The 24,613-nt window shown below is 43.0% G+C and overlaps 1 protein-coding gene across 4 annotated transcripts in view; it reads right to left on the reverse strand.

Annotated features, from left to right (window-relative positions):
* DPP6 (dipeptidyl peptidase like 6) overlaps positions 1-24,613 on the reverse strand; it is a 609,699-nt gene that overhangs the window by 23,060 nt on the left and 562,026 nt on the right. For all 4 annotated transcript variants that reach the window (XM_081932663.1, XM_081932661.1, XM_081932662.1 and 1 more), the window contains 3 exons: positions 21,275-21,322; positions 4,988-5,086; positions 868-937 (listed from right to left, as the gene is read on the reverse strand). In XM_081932663.1, coding sequence (XP_081788789.1) covers positions 868-937; positions 4,988-5,086; positions 21,275-21,322 — 217 coding nt within the window. The remainder of the gene's footprint in view (positions 1-867; positions 938-4,987; positions 5,087-21,274; positions 21,323-24,613) is intronic.

A 24,613-nucleotide genomic window follows, 5' to 3' on the forward strand; every position in this document is an offset into this window, starting at 1 on the left:
GCACCATGGCGGGGGGGGATTTTCACCTTCCCCAGGCTCTGGAGGCTTTCCTTGAGCCTCTGGGAGAGAGAAAACTGCCTCCCCTGGCCTCCAGAGGCCTTCCGGGAGGCCCGTTTTCCCCCCTCCCTGAGTCTCCGCGTGGACCCTGCACTTACCTCAGGTCCAAAACGGGCTGTGTGGAGACTCCTGGGAGGGGAGGGGTGGGAAAGACGGGGCGGGGCGGGCAGGGCCAGCCAGGGGTGGGATTTGGAGGTTCTCCGAACTGGCCATAATGTTACTTACAGGTTCTCCCGAACCCAGGTGAACCTATAGTAGCCCACCCCTGTTCTCAACCCAAAACAAGCATATTGAATTCTGTTGTGGGGCATTCTTCTTTTTTTCCGTTTGGCTTAAAACATCATTTACCAGCAGCAAGCTCAGTTTGGTCTCCAGGGGAAGGTTCTGGGGCTAGAAACCAAGAGATTGTGAGTTCTAGTCCCTTCTTATGCATGAAAACAGCTGGCTGACTGTGAAGACCATGAGTTCTAGTCCTGCCTTAGCCATGGTAGCCAGCTGGGTTACTTTGGGCTAGTTCCTCTCTCTTTCTCTCTGTCTCAGCCCACTCATTTGCAGGATTGTTGGGGAAAACCAGGAAGAGGTGGGATTATAAATCATGTTCATCGCCTTAAAATATTTATTTGAAAAATAATAATAAAGGCAGGAAATAATCAAAATGAGTATTCTTTCTAGAGCCACCTCCCTATTTGCTAAGTTTCCACCATATCCTTGAAAAGCCATATCCTTACCCTCCTGAAATATCCCTCTTGTCAACTTGGCTGGCATTGCTGGCTCTAACTGGGAAATTATACCATTGTTCACATTACTCACACAACGAGGAGCAAAGGGTAGTGCGTATTTTCCATGAAAACGGCTGGCTTTAAAATTTGCAGTGGCAATTCTGCAAACAGAAGAAAAGAGAAGAAAGGAGGAGAGAAGCATTTAAGCACAGGAAGGCTGTCATTACAAAGAACAACCTTTTATTTCTTTCCTTTTTCGAACACTCGGGTACTTTTTGGTGGGAACGAAATGCCATTACAGAGAATGGCTCTGCAAATAACACCCTGGCAGAAGAGAAAGGAAATTGGCACTGCTACACAAAAGACCACACAATCTAACAAGGTGGTTCTCCGAGGCGCTTGGTCATGAATCAAACATGCAATTAGGGTGCGCTGATGTGTGTTTTTCCTCCTCTCAGCAGGTGGAGGAATGTCAGCCCTATCAAGCAATGTTTGCAAGGAGAGCAAAGGAAGGGGAAACTCAAAATAAAATGCGAACCCTCTTCTCTAAAATGGAATAAAGTTGTTCTTTTTTCTCCTCACAACAGATTTAAGATTAGATTTTCTTCAAGGGCATTTAAACTCCAGGGGCTGGACTGTCACCTCCTTTGCCCCTTGAAATGGTATAAATTGGATGAATTCGGAAGAGAAAACAGTTGCTTTATGGAAAGTTGTATCTTGAAGTAATAGCTAAGTGTGCTTTTTCCCAAATGTATATTGGCACAAGCATAAATAGGTTGCTCCCAAGCTTATCCTTACTTTTATTTGGTTTTTAAAACGTGAACCGCTGGGCTAATTTACCAAAAGGATGGCAATTCAATTTCGAATTAGTGGCATTTGAAGGGTAGTAAACAGCAAAATGAGTTTTAGTGGTAAGACTTTTATTTCATTGGGTCCAATTTATTGTTGTATGAGACTTGTAATAGAGAATGGGTTTGTAGCTATGATTCACATGGAGATCCCTTGGGAATGCAGAATATAGAGAATTAAGCAATAAGTGCTATTCTTGTAAATCTTTTAGGATCACAAAGAAGGAATTGCGCACTATAATTACCACTTCATATTTGTGGGTTTTCCCATTAGCAAATGCTAAAGGTGAAAAGTTAACTTATTATACCCATTATATGTGTTGAATTTTATACCATGCATCTTGGTTTTGGATTTCTTGAGGACAATTCTTGGAGTCCTAGTGGACAATCAGTTAAATATGAGCCAGCAGTGTGTGGCAGCAGCCAAAAAAGTCAACGCAATCCTAGGCTGCATTAACAGAGGAACAGAATCATGATTACTTGAAGTTCTAGTACTGCTTTTTCAAAGCCTTAGTAAGACCACACTTAGAATATTGCATCCAGTTCTAGTCACCACGATATTAAAAAGATGTTGAGCCTCTGGAAAGAGTGCAGAAAAAGAGCGACAAAGGTGGTTAGTAGGCTGGATGCTAAAATATATGAAGAACAGTTGTAGGAATTGAATATGTCTAGTCTACTGAAAAGAAGGACTAGGGGTGACAAGTTAACAGTGTTTCAATATTTTAGGAGCTGCCACTAAGAAGTGAGGGACAATCTATTGTCCAAAGCACTTATAGGGAGGACAGGAAACAAAGGATGGAAACTAATCAAGGAGAGAAGCAACTTGGGACTAAGGAGAAATTTCCTGACAGCGAGAACAATTTATCAGTGAAACAGTTTTCCTCCAGGAGTTGTGGGTGCTTCAACACTGGAGGTTTTTAAGAAGAAATTGGACAACCATTTGCCCAGAATGGAATAAGTTCTCCTGCTGGACAGATGGGTTGGGTTACAAGATCACCAAGGTCCCTTCCAACTCTGTTATTCTTTAAAGAAAATCACAATTAGGGATTAATCCAGATGTGATTGACTTGATCTGAATTGAATTATGATTCAGCCACAAAGTTATTGGAACAGGAATGATGGAAAGGCATGGTATGGTTTCGTAAAATGCCTCTGGGATGCAAGAATGGCAAAAATATCATAAACTATTTTCCTGTGATTATGAGGTGCTACAAATGTCACTAAATGCAGGCCTGTCATTGAGCACCCAGAATACGTTCACGTGTCGACAGAGGATGGTAATTCTAGAATTTCAAAAGTGAGTTGTAAGTCCCTCTTGGCAAGTCCTTCATAACGTCTAACAGTCACTAAGTGACTGTTCCTAAATCAAGAGGAACTTCAGTAATTGCAGGAGTTTTGAATAGGGAACAGATTTCTTTGAACTCTTTACCAACCTATTCTAATTTATTCCAATGTGATTTTTAGTGGGTTTGTCAGAAATCTGAAAGTAGAAAAATGTGCCAAACGTAATATAAATGGGAATTGCAGTAGGGCAATGATAGAAGCATGTATGTTTCTTCTATTACCGTTCCCCCCCGAAAATAAGACAGGGTCTTATTTTCTTTTTACCCCCCCCCCCCGAAATAAGTGCTTGGCCTTATTATTATTATTTTGAGATGCAGAAGGCAGTGAGTGTGGTTACCTCATGGCTGCTGCTGTGTTGCAATATTTTCAGGGATGGCTTATTTTCAGGGGAGGGTTTATTTTAGTGCATGCGCTCAAAAGCCTGATTGGGCTTATTATCCGGGGAGGTCTTATTTTCAGGGAAATAGGGTATATATCATCCCAGGAAGCCTCCTTTGGAGATGATTCAGGTTGTAGGAACAAGAATGATATGATTTGCGAAATACTTTTGGTGGATATCTCAGAAAACAAGGAGGTCTTATTATTTTTGAGATGCAGAAGGCCACTTAGTCTCTGACCGTGGCCCGTGTATCAGCTGATCCAGAGAGGGCCGGAAGTTCTCTGTTCTCTGTTTCTGGCACACTCTTGCCAGCCCTAGGGTTTCTGAGACTGGCACTCTTTTTGCGGCCACCACTAAGAGAAGGGGCACAGTAACTAGGGTTTGCAGGAGCAACCTTCACGAGGTCATTCCGCATGGATGGCAGGTGCATGTGTGGCCTGTGGGGCATGTACCCCCTTTCCCCCCAGGAAATGGCGGGGACCAGCTGTGCATGCATTTGAATATTTTAGGGGAGGGCTTATTTTCAACGGGAGGGTTTATTTTAGCGCATGTGTTCAAAAACCTGATTGCTTATTATCTGGGGAGGTCTTATTTTTGGGGAGACAGGGTAACTGAATAGATCCTTTGGTCGAATGACTGTTAGCCAAAGTATCTTGGTGGTGGAGTTGACCAATGAAGAAAGCAAATCACAAAAAATCTGGGGCTTCAGTAACTGTGCTGTGATGTCGCACACGTGTAGAAAAAAGGGAGAATCTTGTGAGATGATGGTCATTTTCATTACGTTGACATGAATTTTTGGTTCTGCTGACACCTCCATTTCTTAACCAATGAAAAATATCTTTACCAAGGAGATCTTTTCAGCCTACCAAGGGAAGGGGAAGATAGAAACAAAGAAGGCAAGGCAGATGGGCAACAGGATGGCAAATATTTATTCTGCCCATGATGGAAGCAGTACAATAACAGGGGTGTCTGCAGGATAGAAACCTGAAACACAACCTGAACTGTGTATGCAGGACACCCCCATACGTTTTCACACAGTACCGCTCAACAATAAAAGGGGGGGGGGAGCGGGTGTGACTTTGATGAATTGTTTGATCACGCTCAACTTTTTTGACCTCTCTGGGGACATTCTTGGCAAGTAATAAGAGCTTTAAGCCTGGGAGGCTGATTAACACATGGCATGGAATCAAAACACACAACAATGTCTTGTGAGAGCAAGTTTGATCTAGTAGTTAAGGCAGCATGCTAGAAACCAGACGTTCTAGTCCCACCTTAGGTATGAAAGCTGGCTGGGTGACTTTGGGCCAATCACCAGGAGACTGTGAATTTTAGACCTGCTCTTGAGTTATTTATAAAAAATAATAATGGCAGAATATAAACAAACAAGTAAATAAATGTTGGGTTGCTAGATCTCTATTGATCCTCTTATATTATAGCTATGGATACATTCTGCTTTTGCATTGGGGGCTGCTACCCATCTTAATTGATTTAAATTTCTATTTTAGGGGATTTTTTAAGTGGCATTATGCTTTTATCTATTTCTTTCTTTTTAAAACTGCCCCACTAGAATATGAGTTTTTCTAAATTAAAGAGGTTATATGCCCTTAAATTCAACAATGGAAATAATCAGAGTAACTTACTGTAATCCTGAATCTTGATATCAAGATATTCCCACTTGGGCATCTGTCGTTCTGCGACTGTCTGCTGCACTCTGGCATTTACTTCGAGATCAAAAAGTTCTGCAAGAAGGAATAGGAAAGAGCGTCCTATCAGATGAGGAAATAAATAATTATACCCTGACTGAAAGAGCCACTATTTCAATGAAAGAAAGAAGGAAGGAAGGAAAGAAAGAGGGAGGGAGGGAAGGAAAGAAAAATAAAAAAGAAAGAAGGAGGGAAGGAAGGAAAGGATGAAAAATAAATAAGAAAGAAAGAGGAAAAGAATATAGGAAGGAAAGAAGGAAGGAGGGAGGGAAGGAAGGAAAGAAAAATAAATAAATAAGAAAGAAGGAGGGAAGGAAGGAAGGAAGGAAGGAGGAGTGAGCAAAGGAAGGAAAGAAAAATAAGGAAGGAAGGGAGGGAGGGAGGGAGAGAGAAAGGAAGGAAGGAAGGAAGGAAGAAAGAAAGAAAGAAAGACTACTGCAATGCCCTCTACATGGGGCTTCCCTTGGGACGCATCCGAAGACTGCAGCTAGTACAGAATGCAGCCGCGCGGGTTATCATGGGGAGTACACGTTACTCCCACGTAACACCGCTCCTGCGCGAGCTGCACTGGCTACCTGTGGCCTTTCGGGTGCGTTTCAAGGTATTGATTACCATCTTTAAAGCGCTCCATGGCATAGGACCTAGTTATCTGCAGGATCGCATCCTACCACACACGTCCCTGCGACCTATCCGCTCACACAGGGAGGGACTCCTCCTGGTGCCGTCCGCTAGGCAGTGTCAGCGGGCGACACCTAGGAGTAGGTCCTTCTCTGTGATGGGCCCAACCCTCTGGAATGACCTCCCCCCCGACATTCGAACCACCACCGACCTCCGTTCCTTACGTCAAAAGTTAAAGACTCACCTGTTTCAATCAGCTGGCCTGGCACTCTCTTAGTTTTACCTCCCGGGGATTTATTTTAATTGGGTTTGGGTTTTAATTGGGGATGTTTTTAAGGTTTTAACTGCTTTACTTTAAGATACAGTCTTCTAACCTCCTCATTTAATTTAAGATTTGTGTATTTATATTTATTCCTATGTATTTGTGTTTTAATTTGACTGTACACCGCCCCGAGTCCCTTTCGGGAGAGGGGGCGGTCTAGAAATCTAAATAAAGTAAGTAAAGTAAGTAAGTAAGAAAGAAAGAAAGAAAGAAAGAAAGAAAGAAAGAAAGAAAGAAGGAAAGAAAGAAAGTAAGTAAGTCCAGAATTTCCATTATGGAAGGTTTGAAGTTAGAGTCGTTTTGAAAAGAGCAGTTTCTACTTCTTTGGAAATTATTTTACTCCATTACAACAGGACAGCAGGAGGGAGGTTCATTTCGTAGGATTTAGTCACTTGTTTTGGAGAATTTAGCACAAGGGACACTCTCTCAATGCATTGCTTTGACTGGTTACAGCAGCAGGATCCATACCAGGCAGATGTTGGAGATGCCTTGCCCATGGCATTGGCCATTCCCACCACTGATACCGTTGTCCAACTGTAGACTCTTGGATGTCAAAGAGAGCAGTGAGGAGCTGCTATGTAGAGAGCAGCAGATGATTGACTTGCAACCATTCATTTTGTCAACATTCAAAATGACAACACCACTGAAAAAAAAGTGATTTATGACCAGCTTTCACGCTTACGACCATTTCAGCATCTGCATAGTCAGGTGATCAAACTTTGGGTGCTTGGCAACTGCTGAGTATTTATAATGCTTGCAGTGTCCCAGGGTCCTAGGACTGTCCTTTGCAACCTTCTTAGGGAGCTTCTTGAGCCCAAAGTTTCCATGGCTTGTCAAGACAGCAGTTAATCGAGTTGCACCCCATTTTGCAAGCTTTTTGTTTTAAAAAAGTGAATCACTGCAGCTTTTAAGTGGACTGTGCTTCTGTTAAGCAAATTTGGCTTCCCCCATTGACTTTCCTTGATGGAAGCCGGTTGGAAGGTTGCAAATGGGGATCACATGATTCTGGTGAAGTGCCTGAATTTTGACCACGTGACCATGGAGATGCTGCAAGGGTCCTAAGTTTGGAAACCAGTCATTGGTTACTTTTTTCAGTATTGTTGTAACTTTAAATGGGCACAAAGCAAATGGTTGGAAATCAAGGACTACCTATGCAGTAATGCTATGGGACCTGGGAGTCATGCCTTCTCTAGGGAGGCACCTGTTCCCTTGGGATGATCTATCCCAGACATATAATTGGCCTGAGCCCTGCAGGCCTTTAGAATGACAGTGAAAAACTGATCTGCTTCCTTGGATATTCCTTGGCTCGGGATATCAGGGCTCCCCGCTGCAAAAGTGTAATACATTTGAGTTCCTGCTCACTGATTAATTACTGAACTAGGTAACAAAATCAGCATGAAAGAGTGTGAGATTTGCTGCCTGTACTTGTACCACTAATGGTACCTAGTTTGGTAATGAAATATTTGCAAGCAAACAACCAAGCTCAGAGAGCACCAAGGACTCTAGACCAGGGGTGAAATTCAGCAGATTGTGGAGAACCGGTAGCGGAAATTTTGAGTAGTTTGGAGAACGGGCAAATATCACCTCTGGCTGGCCCCAGAGTAGGGAGGGAATAGAGATTCTGCAGTATCCTTCCCCCAGGAATGGGGAGGGAATAGAGATTTTACAGTATCCTTCTCCCAGGAATGGGGAGGGAATGGAGATTTTGCAGTATCCTTCCCCCAGGAAAGGGGAGGGAATAGGGATTTTGCAGTATCCTTCCACCAGGAATGGGGAGGGAATGGAGATTTTACAGTATCCTTCCCCCAGGAAAGGGGAGGGAATAGGGATTTTGCAGTATCCTTCCACCAGGAATGGGGAGGGAATAGGGATTTGCGGTATCCTTCCCCCAGGAATAGGGAGGAAATAGGGATTTTGCAGTATCTTTTCCCCAAGAGTGGGGAAGGAATGTGGATTTTGTAGTATCCTTCCCCCAGGAAAGGGAATGGGGATTTTGCAGTATCCTTCCCCCAGGAAAGGGGAGGGAATGGGGATTTTGCAGTATCTTTCCCTCAGGAATGGGGAAGAAATGGAGATTTTGCAGTATCCTTCCCCCAGGAATGGGGAGGGAATGTGGATTTTGCAGTATCTTTTCCCCAAGAGTGGGGAAGGAATGTGGATTTTGCAGTATCCTTCCCCCAGGAAAGGGAATGTGGATTTTGCAGTATCCTTCCCCCAGGAAAGGGGAGGGAATGGGGATTTTGCAGTATCTTTCCCTCAGGAATGGGGAAGAAATGGAGATTTTGCAGTATCCTTCCCCCAGGAATGGGGAGGGAATGTGGATTTTGCAGTATCTTTCCCCCAAGAGTGGGGAAGGAATGTGGATTTTGCAGTATCCTTCCCCCAGGAAAGGGAATGGGGATTTTGTAGTACCCTTCCCCTGCCACGCCCAGCATGCCACACCCACAGAACCGGTAGTAAAAAAATTGAATTTCACCACTGCTCTATACACATTTCTTCATATTGGAGGACAGCTTTGAGAGCTAATAGGGTCAGTGGTGGGATCCTACCAGTTTAACAACTGGTTTGATGATCGAGTGCTTTGCGCGTACAGTGTTAAGAATACTTACCTTCTGCGTTACTGCTGGGGAGTATCACAGCTGAGGTGCAGCAAAACACTCCGCCATGCAAATCAGCTGAGAAGACATAGGTCAGTATAGCGCAGGGGCAGATGGGCAGGCCCACCTGATCATCGGAGCGAACCGGTCCACTGTCAGCTGATCGTCGGAGCTACCAATTCACCTGAACTAATCTGAACTGGTAGAATCCCACCCAGGAGTGGGATCCTTGGTGCTCTCTGAGCTGACGCTTTCTTGCAGACATTTCATTACCCAAATTAGGTAACATCATCAGTGCTAGCAAGGAGTTATGTTTGCTGTCAGTTTATATTCTAGTGTCTTGCCTGTCACTGTGGGTGGGTGCAGTCCAGTGATGGGTTCCGGATCTTGCTGCAACCGGTATGGTGCCATGGTGCCAAATGGGGTTATTAGGACAGGGATAGTAGGCACGTTGGTGCGCTTATGCATGCCCCTTACAGACCTCTTAGGAATGGGGTGAGGTCAACAGTAGACAGTCTAAAGTTAAAGTTTTGGGGGTTTGGGGAAGAAACCACTGAATCAGGTAACAGATTCCAGGCATTGACCACTCTGTTGCTGAAGTCATATTTTCTACAATCGAGTTTGGAGCGGTTTACCTTGACTTTGTATCTATTACAATACAATACAATACAATACAATACAATAGTAGAGTTGGAAGGGACCTTGGAGACCTTCTAGTCCAACCCCCTGCCTAGGTAGGAAACCCTATACCGTTTCAGACAAATATTTGTCCAATCTCTTCTTAAAGACTTCCAGTGTTGGAGCATTCACAACTTCTGGAGGCAAGCTGTTCCACTGATCAATTGTTCTAACTGTCAGGAAATTTATCCTAAGTTCTAAGTTGCTTCTTTCCTTGATTAGTTTCCACCCATTGCTTCTTGTTCTACCCTCAGGTGCTTTGGAGAATAGTTTGACTCCCTCTTCTTTGTGGCAACCCCTGAGATATTGGAACACTGCTATCATGTCTCCCCTAGTCCTTCTTTCTATTGTGTGCTCGTGTATTGTTGTGGTGGAAGCTGAAGAAATCATTGACAGGTAGGATATTGCAGCAGATAATTTTATGTACTATGCTTAGGTCAGACTGAAGGCTGTGTAGTTCTAAGTTGTCTAAGCCCAAAATTTCAAGCCTGGTGGCATAAGGTATTGTGTTGCAAGCAGAGGAGCGGAGGACTCTTCTTGTGAAATATCTCTGGATTCGCTCAATTGTATTAATGTCCAAAATGCAGTGTGGGATCCAGACAGATGAGCTGTATTCGAGAATTGGTCTAGCAAATGCTTTGTATGCTCTGGTTAGCAGTACAGTGTCGGCAGAGAAGAAGATGTAAAATGGTTCCATGTTAAAGTTCTTCCTGGAAAATCTCCCTCTCATTTTTGTTGAAATTATAACTCCAGCGAAAATGCCAAAGCATCAGACAATTAAGTCTGACTGCATGTTGGAATCCTCATTTAATTATCGCTTGCCCAATTAGCCTTATCAGCAAAAGGAGGCTGGCCCGTCTGGGACCCGAGAGCAGCCGTCCTGTTTGCTCTCATAATTGCATTCGCAGAAAAGCAAGGACAGATGAAATAAGAGCAGGCTGACAGATTTAGAGATTCCCGAATGCATCTCCCAAAACCTCCCACCCACTGGGAATTCTTGCCTGCGCTGTTCAGACAACCAGTCCTTAATTAAATATAAGCAGATGGTAATATTGGGTGGGATTTACAGTTATCAGATTATTGTAGAAGGCTCTCATATTATGGAATAGAACTGTTTTGTGAATAAGGGGTGCTTACAATAGTTCCTTCTATTCATTACAGCAAGATTGGCCTGCATAATAAAACCATCGGCGTCCTTAATCACATGCACAAGAGACCACAGGGAGAATGGCTTTCTATCTTTCTACCAATAACCTTTCATTCATTCTCTGCAATCTTCCCCAAAGTGGCTTCTCTGCCCTTCTCTGCCCTTAGTTCCTCTATCTGCTCTACAGCATTTCCTGCTTGCCCGTGTGCGTTTATTGATTTTGGCATTTATTTATTTTATGAACTGAGTCAGGCCAATAGATCTTCTTTTATTGTGGTCGCCACCCTGTCCCTTCAACCTAACATACACTTTATTTTCTTTAGCCTACATATTCTCCCCATCCCAGTGGTGGGTTCCTACAGGTTCGGCCCAATTTGGCCAAACCGGTAGTAGTTTGGTGGCGCGGATTGCTGGAACCGGCAGAGACCCAGGCCTGCCACACCTCCGAACTGGTTCACCAGGTGGCGCCATAAAATCAAATCTTGATTTTTGTTTCTGCGCATAACAATTTTTATTGCACTGCACATACATGCACAGCTTGCATCAAGCATGTGTGGTGCACTCATGAGCAAACCGGCAGTACTGACTATCAGAACTCCCCCCTGCCCCCCCAAATCTGGTGCATTATCTATTATGTAAATAATAAAGTTGAAAAAAGATCAACAACAATTTTGCAGAACTATAGATACGTTGAGGCTGGGTGTGACAAGGAATGGCTGGGAGGGGAGGAGCCAGGCGAGGCATCCCTTGATTTGAGTGACATTGAGATGGCCACCCAGTCACATGGCCACCCAGCCACACCCACCTCACCATGCCCACAGAACCTGTTGTTAAATTATTTGAATCCCACCACTGGATGAGATGGTTACTCAGGTAGCATGGACCTATTCCATTTTCATAGTCTTACATGCATCTAGGTTGCTGGCTTGCAACCATTAAACATGACATCAGATATACTGCGTGTTTCTTTACCTAATGGAAAGACCAGCTGTGTGATTCTATTTCCCCAATTTCTCTAGGTTTATCTCACACAATAAAACTAACGTATTTTTCGGGAGATGACTTCTGGTCCCCGAAGGCGACGGACGTGTGCGTCTGCCGCTCGTCTCTTCGGTGGGCTCCTTTAAGGAGCACAGGGGGCCTTGGAGGGGCTCCCTGCCGCAGGGCGGCTTGTTGGGACCCCCTGGATCGGCGGCAGCCGCAGGGGGGTTTCCAGCCTCGCCCCAGGAGCCGGGGAGCATGGGGGGTGCATGGTGGCATTTTCCGCTGTCGCTGTGCACCTTCGCCGATTGGATTCCGGAAGGAAAGAATCAATTAGATGTTACAGCTGAAGAGCGGTGAGGTGAGAGGTTTCCCTCAATCTTCTGTAAATCTATTTAACTGATGAACAGCAGCTTCTCCAAATTGTGGATTCAATCTTTTGAAGTGTTAAGATTGGAGGGGGGGATTTTCCACCCCCCCTCGGAAAAAGCGGCACTTGGAATATCTCTCTCTCTCGGAGGAGAGAGAGAGAGAGAGTTAAAAGCTAACTTTCACTTCCTCTAACAATGGGAGAATGATTTTTGCTACAATTGCAAGGGATGACTGCTGAGTGGTTTTTTATAAACTACCTTATGAAAACTTTGGACATGTTGCTCCCTGGTCCCTTATGAAGGCGGAGCCAAGATGGCCAACTTCCTCCTTCTTCTTTGCTTTTACGAATGAAGTTTCCCCTTTGAAAGAATTTCTGGCTTTATATTATTCTACACCCCGGAGATCTCCTGGAACCTCTCTTCTTATGTGGTCCCCTTGGATTTGGATTTGACTCTTATCCTTTGGCTTGCAGCTGTACAGGAGGATTAACTTTCACTTCTGGCTTGTTTGCCTCCACGATGTCTCCCAGCTGTGCATTCCACAGACGCCATTTCTTTTGCATAAGACTTATAGCTATCTCTGAACTTACTATGGGACCTAAAAAGCCATCGCCTGGTAAGGCATCTTCGGCCTCGACATCTTCTACGTCTAGTCCGATTACACAACAGACACAAATGGCTTCATTTTTACAACCTAAAACAACTGAAGAGAGTTCAAAGGACTTATCTGTTGCCCAAATGTTTCAAACTATTTTGAAGGGACAGGACGAACTGAAAAAACAACTGGCAGATTTAAATGAACAGCTCAGAGAAATGCAACAACAAGCAACACAAAACAAACAGAGAATAGGTGTGTTGGAGGAAGACACGACTGGGTTGAGGGAGGAGTTTAAGACAGTCCAGAAGGGGAATAGAGAATTTGAAAATCATTTGATAAAGGTGGAATTTGAAAGAATGTCTTTTTTTCTTAGATTTCAGAACTTACCAGAGACAGAAAATGAAGACCTTAAGGAGATTATGACCACAATTTTATCTGAATACATTAAAAGAGACAAACAAAAGCTATGGTGGGATATTGATTTGATTTATAGGATCAATTCAGCATATGCTAGAACACACAATGTTCCAAGGGAAGTACATGTTAAATTTCTTAGAAAGACTACAAGAGATGAGGTTTTAGGAGCTCAGAGGGGGGGGGGGACCATTAAAATATAAAGACAAAGAAATAGCCATTCTTAAACAAATTCCGAAGAAAGTAAGAGATAAGAGGAAGAAATATTCCTCTTTATCAAAGAAATTATATGATAAAGGAGTTTGGTTTAGATGGTTATTGCCAGAAGGAATGTTGATCTTTTGGGAGGGCAATAGAATTAGAATCAACACAGTTGTGGAGGCAGAGGCCTTCATTAAAAAACACATTGCCTTTCTAGATGGAACAGGGGCAGCACACAAGATATGAAGGAGGGGAGAGGCCATGGCTCTGCCAGAGGACAGGGGGGAGGAAGCAACATCGAGAACACTCAGGTCACAAAAATAAGTTTGAAATATTATTGCAATTGTTGTTATCATGTAATTGTTGGAAGTGACATATAAGATGATTGAATATATTGTTGATATAATGTAAAACAAAAAGCTGCCAATGTTTATCTTTTAATTTTTGATCTTTACTTTTTTTTCTGTAAAAGTTGTGAGATTTGGGGGGATTTCTACCTTTCGCACGATGTAGCTGTCAAAATTTTGTATACCTACCTACCCCTTCCTATAAATATTTGTAAAAACCAATAAAATTCTTTTTTAAAAAAACAAAAAAAACCTAACGTATTTTTCGGAGTATAAGACGCACCTTTTTCCCTCAAAAAAGAGGCTGAAAATCTGGGTGCGTCTTATACACTGAATACAGCATTTTTTTGCCTCCTTAAACCCCGCCCCTTCACCAAAATCGCCATGCATAGCCTTTAGTTGGCTTTCAGAGCTCCTTTTTGCTCAATTTTGCCCCCCCCGACCCCAGGAGCATTCTATAAGCTTCCTAAAGGCTATCCATGCCATTTATTTTACAAAAAGGCCAGTTTTAGAGAAAAACTGGCTGTTTTTTGCTCATTTTCGCCCCCGCCACCTGGAGGAACACTCGACAAGCCTCCTAAGGGCTATTCATGCCCTTTTTTGGGGGGGAAAAAACAGGCCCATTTTTGTGAAAAAAGGGCTGTTTTTGGGAAGTTTGCAGAGTGCAAAAACTTTTTTTTAATTTGCCTCTTCAAAACCTTGGTGCGTCTTATACTCCAGTGCGTCTTATACTCTGAAAAATATGGTAACATCCGCAAATGGATGGATGGCAACCGACTAAAACTCAACCCTTCCAAGACGGAGTGGCTGTGGCTTCCGGCCTCCCGGTTCAACCAGTTGCTTCCATCTCTGGCCATTGGGGGCGAGCAACTGGCCCCCATGGAACGGTTGCGCAATTTGGGCGTCCTCCTGGATGCCCGGCTGTCCATGGATGACCATGTAACAGCCGTGGCAAGGGGGGCGTTCCATCAGGTTCGCCTGATGCGCCAATTGCGCCCCTTATTGGACCGGGATGCCCTACGCACAGTCACCCATGCGCTGGTGACGTCTCTGTCACGATGTTAAAAAGTTTGCTAGGCATGAACTGACATTCAAGAGTTAAACTAAGAAAGAGTTATTGCGCAGGTCATAAAAGTTCTTATCTGAAAGTGATTTATTGCGCATGCGTTACACATTCCACATTCCTTTCTTCTTTGTTCGGCTGCCAACTTGGCAACCGGAGCTTTTTATTATCAAAATGTAACAATTAGTTATTTTCTGTTTCATTTACTTTTATTATTTTTGTATTAAAGTTTGTTTATTAATTAGAATATACTTGTCAAAGACTTTTATTTTATTTTTTAATATCTCAAAAGATATGCGGAAGGGAATCAGCCTCGGTCCATTGATCTCAGATTTCCCCAGGGCATTTTTCCCCTGACAACTTGGTATGCAGAGGTTGGTCGACAACTTACCAGCTGAGATGGCTACAATTTATGGCTGTATTTTCCCTTCATGCTATCTAAAGATAACCGACTAAGCCTAATTAGCAATGTCGGAGAAAAAGAAAAAAAAGAAAAAGAAAGATGGGGCAAGCACAGACGGATCAGCTTCTTCTGACAAAGAATCCATTCCATCAGACACAGAGGAACAACAAATTCCTTCAGGTGCCGAGGCAGATGTGGGGGAAGGAGCTACAGGACGCGACATCCACGAAACGAGGTCAGTGGTTCCTCCTTCTAAAATATCTCCAGGAGATTATGAATTTTTGGGGGCCAAGCCAAAACTTCCCACTCTGCCAGAGCCACTCCATTCCCAGACCCTCGCAGATTATCAAACGATTGATGAATGGCAACTGCCGGCAGAAAAAAAAATCCTCCCACGCAGAAAGCAGATTTTATGAATTCCACCCAGATGTTGATGAAGAAATGCAAAGCTATCTTGATCAAATAGAACGTTTCGAAAAATATGCTAGGGAGGCGAGAATGTGCTTTGAGGAGATAAAGCGAAGTAGGAGGAGCTCCCCCACTCCCAAAATGTCTGAGGACGCCATCTTGTCTTCAAAACAACAGCCTAAGACACACCCCACAGAGTTCATTGGTCAATTAGAACAAAGAGACATGTACACGTCACCGAGGTCACGTGGTCCCTTTGAGTCAACTGAACTTCCGCATACGTATAGACAACTGCAGCCAAAAAGTGAGGCTGCACTGCCATCTGCTGGCGGAGAAAAATCATTACAGCAAAAGATGAAGCAGTTGCACCAGAGTTTTAGAGATCTGGCTATGAGCCCTTTAGAAGCCAAAACTTTGCCCCCAAAGGTTAAGTCTTCAACACCCCCTGGCGGTGCTGAATCCTCCCTAGATGGAAAAAGGCAAAGTCAAAGGCGAATTCGAGGAAGCCAATTTGATGTTGCCACGCAAAGGCCAATGATGCAACCCCAGCATCCCCTGGTTCAACAACCAATTTTGCAACCTGCGCAACAAATTGTTCCGATCCACATTCCTCAGCAGGTATTCACAGTCACCCCCTTGACTGGTGAGTCCAAATTAAAGGAGTCAGGAGAGAATTATAAAGCCTGGGTCAGTGAAATTGCGCTCTTGCTTCGAAGAGAAGGCACACATTCCATGGTTTTTAATCCTCCTCCTCAACCCTGGACACCTGCAATGAGAGACCTGGAAAACAGAGCAATCACGACTTTGCTCATGTCAATGGAAATTGAGATCCAAGGTATCTTTCCACCTGATGCAACTGCCCAAGAAATTTGGGCTATTTTGGAAGATTGCTACAGGCCCGTTTCAATTGAATCTTCATGTTTGCTCATGTCTGAGTTCCATGGTTCGAAGTTGAAACCTGGTGAACGAATTGGTGGACATTTGACCAAACTGAAAAGAATGAGAAGTGAATTGAGACAAAATGGCCATGTAATCGATGATATCCAAATGATTAGCATCATCATTAACTCATTGAATTATGAATGGAAAGATGCTGTTGCAAAGATTAACTACGTGCCTATTGCTCAACGCACAGTTAACCACGTTTGCAGACTTTTAGTGGAAGACGAAGCTATCAGGTTAGCTACACCACATCTGCAACGACCTCCAGCATCGAAGGCTCCAGCCAGACGTCCCTTCCGAGGAAGAGGCTACGCTCCAAGGATGCCAAAATGCTACACCTGCAACCGTGTGGGACATGACACCCGGGATTGTCCCCAACGAGTTCCAGCTCCCGCCACGTACCAGCCCAGAGGAACAGATTCCAGAGGCAGAGGTAGAGGCGGAAGACAAGGCCGTCGTGGTCCAAGGCGTGATTCACAAGCTCCACTTGTGACACTGGCCATAACCAACGTTCCACAACCTGATCCAAAGTTCGACAGACGTCTTTTGTGGACTTTAGATAGTGGAGCAGCTGTGCACGTTACCCACAGAAGGGAACTTTTCACAGAGATGGGTGAGCCAGAGCCCGAGTATCGAGAACTGTATTCCTTCACCAACCACACTTGCAAGGTTATGGGAAAAGGAACTGTTTACATTGAAGAACTCGATACACACATCCCTGATGTTTATTACATACCTTCAGCAACCAGTAATTTGCTTAGTCAAAGTCACTTGTCTAGAGATTTAAAGTTCCAGGTTCACCACCTCGAAAAAGCAAGTTACTTGGTTAAAGATGGAGATATTGTTGCTGAAACCATGCTGATTGGTGGTGTTTATTACTTAAAGCCAAAGCCTAAAGGGCAAGCACAGGCAAGTATGCAAACTCCAAAAAGGCACAACGTAGACCCAGAGAGAGTTGTCCCAGAGAGAGAAAACGTTACTGTGCCAAAGGCTCCTAAAGCCAACAAACAAAGAAAACAGAAACAGGTTGCTCAGAGCAAGCCTGAGGGTCCTCATGAAACTGTTAATGTTGAGAATTCACTAACTGGTAAACCTTTGCATTCCAGGTGTATTCACAAGTGGCACAGAAGATTGGGACATGCCAGTTTCCGTGTTCTTAGAAAGATGCCGGAGTTTGCAAAAGGTTTGGATCTAAAGGGGTGTAAGGTGTTTTTGGATTGTGCGGTTTGCAAAAAGGCTAAATCCAAGGCGGCTGCAATTCCCAAACACGCTACACGCCTGTCAACACGCATTTTTGATTTGGTACACACTGACATAGTGGGTCCTTTCCCACCAACACTTGGTGGCAGAAAGTATTTTTTAACAATTGTAGATAATCATTCTAGATATGGATTTGTATATCCTATGAGAGAGAAATCTGAGACCTTTCAGATCTTTAAAGACTTTGCAGCGTTTGTTTCTACACAATACCAAGTTCGCATCGCCAGAATCCAGAGTGACCGTGGTGCAGAATTCATGTCTCAGCGTTTCCAGGACTGGATACGTAAGAATGGAATTCTTCATCAGACATCTGCTCCATATACACCGGCTCATAACGGAGTCGTAGAAAGAAGACAAGGGGTTCTACAAACCATGATGCGTTGTCTTCTAGAAGATGCCAATCTCAGTAACGCATACTGGGGTGAAGCAATCAAATATGCAAATTACATTGTCAAGCGTACTTGGAGCAGTGTAATCAATCAAACTCCTTTCTACATGCTGTATGGCTACAAGCCTGATCTCAAGAACCTCCACATTTTTGGTTCATATGCTATGGTGAACACTCCTATAACTCAAGGACCAAAGAGACTGAGATTTATGGGTATTGATGATGACTCAAAATGACTCAAATTCATTGATACTAAACATGTGATTGTCATTTCACAATCTGCTAATTTTGAGGAAGATATTGACTGGTCCAGGATTCATTCCAATGATCCTGAAGTTTATTTTCCTAGAGATGGTGTTCCAGATGCCACGCAGCCTGATGACAATTCGCAGGCAGATATTCCTTCTACCAGTTCTTCACAACCTGATGTTCCGTCTTCGCAAGCCGCGGATGCTGATGCTAGCGACGAACGTGAGGACGCGGATGATGATGAAGAAGAAGAAGACTGGACTGATGTTCCTAGACGCTCCAAGAGGGCCACAAAAGGAATCCCTCCACAACGTTATTCATGGCAACTGACAAAGTCACCATTACCTTTGATTTGCAATGTTACTCTTCCTCCAGAGACATTCACACAAATCAAACAGCTTCCTGATTCAGAACAAGACAAGTGGTACGATGCAATGCAGGATGAAATGGACAGTTTAAAGAAACTTAATGTATTCACACCTGCAAAACCTCCAGCAAACAAGAAAGTCATTGGCACCCGATGGGTCTACAGAATCAAGAAGAAACCGAATGGTGAGTCTTTATACAAAGCCAGACTTGTAGCTCAGGGTTTCGCTCAACGTTATCCTGAGGACTACACAAACACTTACTCACCAACAGTCAGAACTGAAAGTGTAAAAATTGCTTTAACCACTGCAACTATTCTTGGTTTAGAAGTTTTTCAATTTGATGTGGACACAGCTTATCTACATGCAGACCTAGATGAAGAGATCTACGTCAGAAGCCCTCCAGGATTCCGAAAGCAAGAAGGGGATACCTGGTTCCTGAACAAAAGTCTTTATGGTCTGAAACAGTCAGGTTTAATGTGGTATTTATGTCTTACTGACAAACTAAATTCAATGGGCTTTATTAAGTCCGAAACTGATGAATGCGTGTTCACAAAAAGATCTAACAATGCATATGAGATAATTCTTGTTTATGTTGATGATATTGTTTATATTGGTCCAAATAAGAAAATGAGTGAGATTTTTGCTAAAAGTTTGCAGAGATACTTCACACTAAAATCTTTAGGACACATTAGCACTTATTTAGGTGTTCAAATTGAAAAGACACAGAAGGGGTTTAGTCTTTCACAAGAGGAGAAAATTGACCACATTCTACATCATTGCAACATGAAAGATGCTAGCACAACAAAGACACCCATGCAAACAGATTTTCACAACTTAACACATGAACCAAGTCCTGAGTTCGAGGATCAAACACTTTATCGTTCAGTCATTGGTTCACTATTATACATTAGTAGTTGGACCAGACCTGACATCGCACTTAGTGTTAATCTTTTATCACGACACGTAGGTAAGGCAACACAATTTCATTGGTCATGCATTAAGAAGTTGTTGAAATACCTAAAACACACTAAACACATGAAGTTATTGCTAGAACCAACACACACTGATCAACCAAAGTTGATTTGTTTTTCTGATTCCGACTGGGCGAGCGACAAGAAGTCACGCAAAAGCACTTCTGGTTACATGATGTTCCTAAATGGTTGTCCTGTTTACTGGCAAGTGAGAAAACAGAGTTTTGTTTCATGTTCATCTACTGAAGCTGAATATGCTTGTGTTTCAGATGCTTGTAATTCTCTAACGTGGTTTGATGCTTTGATCACAGATATCTGGACACGTCCGATTCGACCAATCACCTTGATGGAAGATAATGTATCTGTGGTTTATATTTCTGAGTCACATTTTACAGGTTCTAGGTCCAGACACATTGACATTCGTTATCAAAACACAAAGCAATTAGTTAAGCAAGGTTTTGTTAAATTGCAATATGTTTCTACACATGATCAGATCGCAGACATGCTTAACAAACCACGTGCCGCAAATCAACACGAATATCTGCGAAAGAAGATGTGCCTTAATTGATGATTTGATGACGTCAGCCCAGACTAGCAAAAGAAGGGGTGTCACGATGTTAAAAAGTTTGCTAGGCATGAACTGACACTCAAGAGTTAAACTAAGAAAGAGTTATTGCGCAGGTCATAAAAGTTCTTATCTGAAAGTGATTTATTGCGCATGCGTTACACATTCCACATTCCTTTCTTCTTTGTTCGGCTGCCAACTTGGCAACCGGAGCTTTTTATTATCAAAATGTAACAATTAGTTATTTTCTGTTTCATTTACTTTTATTATTTTCGTATTAAAGTTTGTTTATTAATTAGAATATACTTGTCAAAGACTTTTATTTTACTTTTTAATATCTCAAAAGATATGCGGAAGGGAATCAGCCTCGGTCCATTGATCTCAGATTTCCCCAGGGCATTTTTCCCCTGACAGTCTCGCCTGGACTACTGCAATGCTCTCTACATGGGGCTTCCCCTGAGATGCACTCGGAGACTGCAGTTGGTCCAGAACGCGGCCGCGTGGGTGATTATGGGGAGGACTAGATACTCCCCTGTAACACCTCTCCTGCGCGAGCTGCACTGGCTTCCTGTAGTCTACCGAGTGCGTTTCAAGGTTTTGATTATGATCTTTAAAGCGCTTCATGGCACAGGACCTAGTTACATGCAGGATCGCATCCTGCCCCATACATCCCTACGACCAATCTGCTCACACAGAGAGGGACTTCTTCGGGTGCCGTCCGCTAAACAGTGTCGGGGGGCGACACCCAGGAGCAGAGCCTTCTCTGTGATGGGCCCAGCCCTGTGGAATGACCTCCCCGGTGACATCAGGATTACTTCCGATCTCCGCTCCTTCCATGTACAGCTGAAGACCCACCTCTTTCAATTATCTGGCCTGGCTCAACCGTAAATTTTTTCTTATTCCTCCTGACAGTCCTTTTAAATTTTAAATTGTGGTATTACTAATGGGGTATTTTAATGGTGACTTTTAACTGTCTAAATGTGATGTAATTTGTTACCTCCTCCGTGCATGTATGTCTTTGTATATGTGTGTATTTGGATGTTTATGTGTTTGCACATATGTTTTATGTTTTATATGTTTTATTGTACGCCGCCCCGAGTCCTGTCTGGAGAGGGAGCGGCTAATAAATTCAAATTTATTATTATTATTATTATTATTATTATTATTATTATTATTATTATTATTATTATTATTATTATTATTATTAAATATTATTTAGCTTTTTACTCATTGGAACTAGGGATATCTCCCTGTCTTTTGATCTCTGCTGGGCCTGCTGTCTTTCCTTTCGAAGATCTCCCAATCTCAAAAGCCCTCCCCTGCAAGTACTTACTTTCTGTATCGGATGTTCTGTGGACAGTTACCATTGGAATTCGTGGACCTTGAAAAGAAAGAAAGAAAATGCATTTATATTTAAGAAAATGCATCTAAAGTGATATTCAGGGCTAGATGTTAAATCCCTGCCCTATTACATGGAAAGCTGATCTAAGCAAACAGTTGCCCAAAGATAATTAATAGGCACCAACCAAAAACATGGAAGATAGACAGACTCTCCCAATGGAGCAGCCACTTGCTTCATCTTCTTTAATTTGTCAATATTTTAATTAGTGCAAACAAAATTAAAATAATTTGTTTTAGATTATTTTAATGTGGTACTATGTATATGACACAAAGGATTATACTTCTCAGATAACTCATTGTGCAAAGGAGAAAGTAAAGCTCTAAGAATGCAAACATTTTTAGCAGGATATAAATGGATCTTTAAGCACTGCTTCCTGCCAACTTTGTTTACAGTGATGTTGCCTTCTTTTTTTTTTAAAAAAAATGCAATCTTCTAGACACAGCGGTGGGTTTCATATTTTGTGTCCACTGGTTTGTGGGCACATACACCCCTTCTGCACATGTGCCCGGCCCCCCATTCTGGTGTTCAGTGCCCTATAGCCTCGTTTTGAGGGTAGGACTGGAAACAATTTATGCCCAGGATGTAAGGGGCCTGTAGATATTTTCATGGCCCTCTTTTTGACTCGTGCCGTGTACAGGTCCTCAATGGAAGGCAGGTTGGTAGCCAATGTTTTTCCTGGTTGCAGAGCCAAACCAGACAGTTATAGAGGTGCAGATCTCACACACACACACACACACACACACACACACACACACACGTCGCTAAACTTCAATTCCCAGAATTCCTAAGCAGCCAATAGGACAGCATAGTGTCGGTGCGGATGGGCAGGTCCACAGGTGATTTCTGCTACCGGTTCGGGCGGATCGGTCTAAACGGACAGAATACCATGGCTGCCTAGACACCAAAATGCATCCACCCCTGTTTAAAATAAATAAAGTGATCCAGAAATCAAAACAGGAGAGGTTATATTTGAACCAATTCAAATGGCCATGTATGTGTTACAGCCACCTGCTCAATGGATCAGCCAAAGCCACCCATAGCACCCAGATGCTTGAAAGTTCCAAATGGGACTTCCAACCCCAAAAATGGCAACCAAACCATATATTCCTAGAGTAGCACATGAAATGAAAATAAAGAAGGAATCTTTGTGGTCAAAGGAAGGGAATGTATAGCCCTGAATTATCGACAATAGTCTTCCACTTGTGACTGGTCACTTAGTGGCTATTTGAAGTTATGGAGGACCTCCCAAGAGACTATTTATAACCCAGATAGTTTCCCCCCACCCCCATTGCCATGTGCCCGAACCTTGGGCACTCAGAAGTCGGACTGTATTTACAGCTGCTTGTAGTGTCCCACAGTCACGTGGTCATATTTCAAGAGAGTTTTGGTGAAAATTGGCATTTACTTTGATTTTTTAAAGTAAAACGGCACTCCTAGCGAATCATTGGTTCACTTAAGGACATGCCGTTTGCGTTATAACCAGTGTTTGTGTTAGATATTAACACAGGCTACTGTGGTTTCCACTCCAGTCCTCTGTTTAGGCGGGAACAGAGGTTCAATCTGATTGGTTGAGAGGTCTTACAGCTCCCTATAAAAGGAGAGCTGCCAGACCTAACTGCTGCTGGATTCTCATTGCCTTCTCATTGCCCTATCTAACAGTTTGCTTAACAACTGCCGTGAACATTTTTAAAAAATGACTGCCATTATGCCAGTGGTAGGGAAGCTCCCATTGTGGGTTATAATGGGTAGCTAGCTCCACAATTACAGTCAAGACTACTTGTAATTGTGAGGCTAGCTATATACCATATATTTCAGAGTATAAAATACACATTTTTATCCCCAAAAAAGAGGGTGAAAATCTGGGTGCATCTTATACACTGAATACAGCATTTTAGGCCTTCCGAAACCCCGCCCCCTTTGCAAAAATGGCTGTGCATAGCCTTTAGAAGGCCTCCAGAGTGCTCTTGGGGGCTGAGGAGGGCAAAAACGATCAAAAAATGGACCATTTGTTTGCCCATTTTTGCCCCCCCCCATAGGAGCACTCTACAAGCCTCCAAAACCCCCTTCACATCCATTTGTGCAAAGAACGGGGCCATTTTCAAGAAAAATGGGCCGTTTTTTGCCTGGTTTTGCCCCCCCCCCCCCGGGAGCACTTTACAGGCCTCTCAAACTCTCTGCATGCTCCGTTTTTCAAAAAAATGAGGCATGCAGAGGGTTTTGGAGGCCTGCAGAGTTCAAAAACTTTTTTAAAAAAATTTACCTCTTCAAAATCTTGGTGCGTCATACTCTGGTGCGTCTTATAGTCCGGAAAATACAGTAAATAATATCAAGAACACTTATTTGGATTTGAAGCCCCAATAAGGTGCTCGACATGGTCCCTGCCCTTGCCATGTCGCTTTGCTCTCTCCATTTTATTTTTTTAACCTTCTTTAATTAAAAACAATGAATAATGCAAAGCAAGGCAATTCGATATAAATGCAGCTGCTTGGCAACTGGCATGTATTTACAATGGCTGTACTGGCATCCTATGATTGCTATCTGCTATGTTCCCAGCAAGGCGAGTTAGTGGGGGAGCCAAATTCACTTAACGACTGTGTGATTCACTTAACAACTAGGGCTAAAGGTCATTAAGTCAGGCACAAATCAGTTAGCAACCGCTTTGCTTAGGAATGGATATTCTGGTCCAAATTGTGCTCATAAGTTAGGACTACCTGTATCACCTCTTTTTAAGTGCACTAGAACAGGTGTATAAAAATGAGCTGAGCTTGATTGTGCAGTTATGTTGGCCATTGGATTTTTTAATATACCCTTTCCTGCAGTTACCTCTGGCAGCTTCATAAAAACAAAGTGCCTTAATCTCAAGAGTATTTCAAAGGCCAGGCCCAGCACCTCTATTTTGAAGTACAGAAGAGCAACAAAGATTCTGGATAGCCAGAATATAGAACATGGAATTAGGATATCCAAGCTTCAATTAAAGATCAAATGGGAAATGTCATTTTGCTCCATCAAAATTGCTGAGATGTAAAAGGAATTTTTTTTGGGGGGGGGTCTTCTAACAAGAGATAAAAAGAGGGAAGGGGAGGGAGGAAAGTTTGAGTCTGGAAAAAAGAGGTATTTTCTAAAGAGCACCAAGACTGTTTTCTTCCTAAGTTGACAGAGGAATGCTACATGATTAAAAATAAGCATTATTCCAGAACAAAATCTGAGTAAATTGTTATGGGCTATTCCAGGGGTGGGTTCCGGATTCTTTTACTGCCGTTCAGGGACGTG

The sequence above is a fragment of the Natrix helvetica genome (genome assembly GCF_964273705.1).
Source record: "Natrix helvetica genome assembly, chromosome: Z".
NCBI lineage: Eukaryota > Metazoa > Chordata > Lepidosauria > Squamata > Natricidae > Natrix > Natrix helvetica.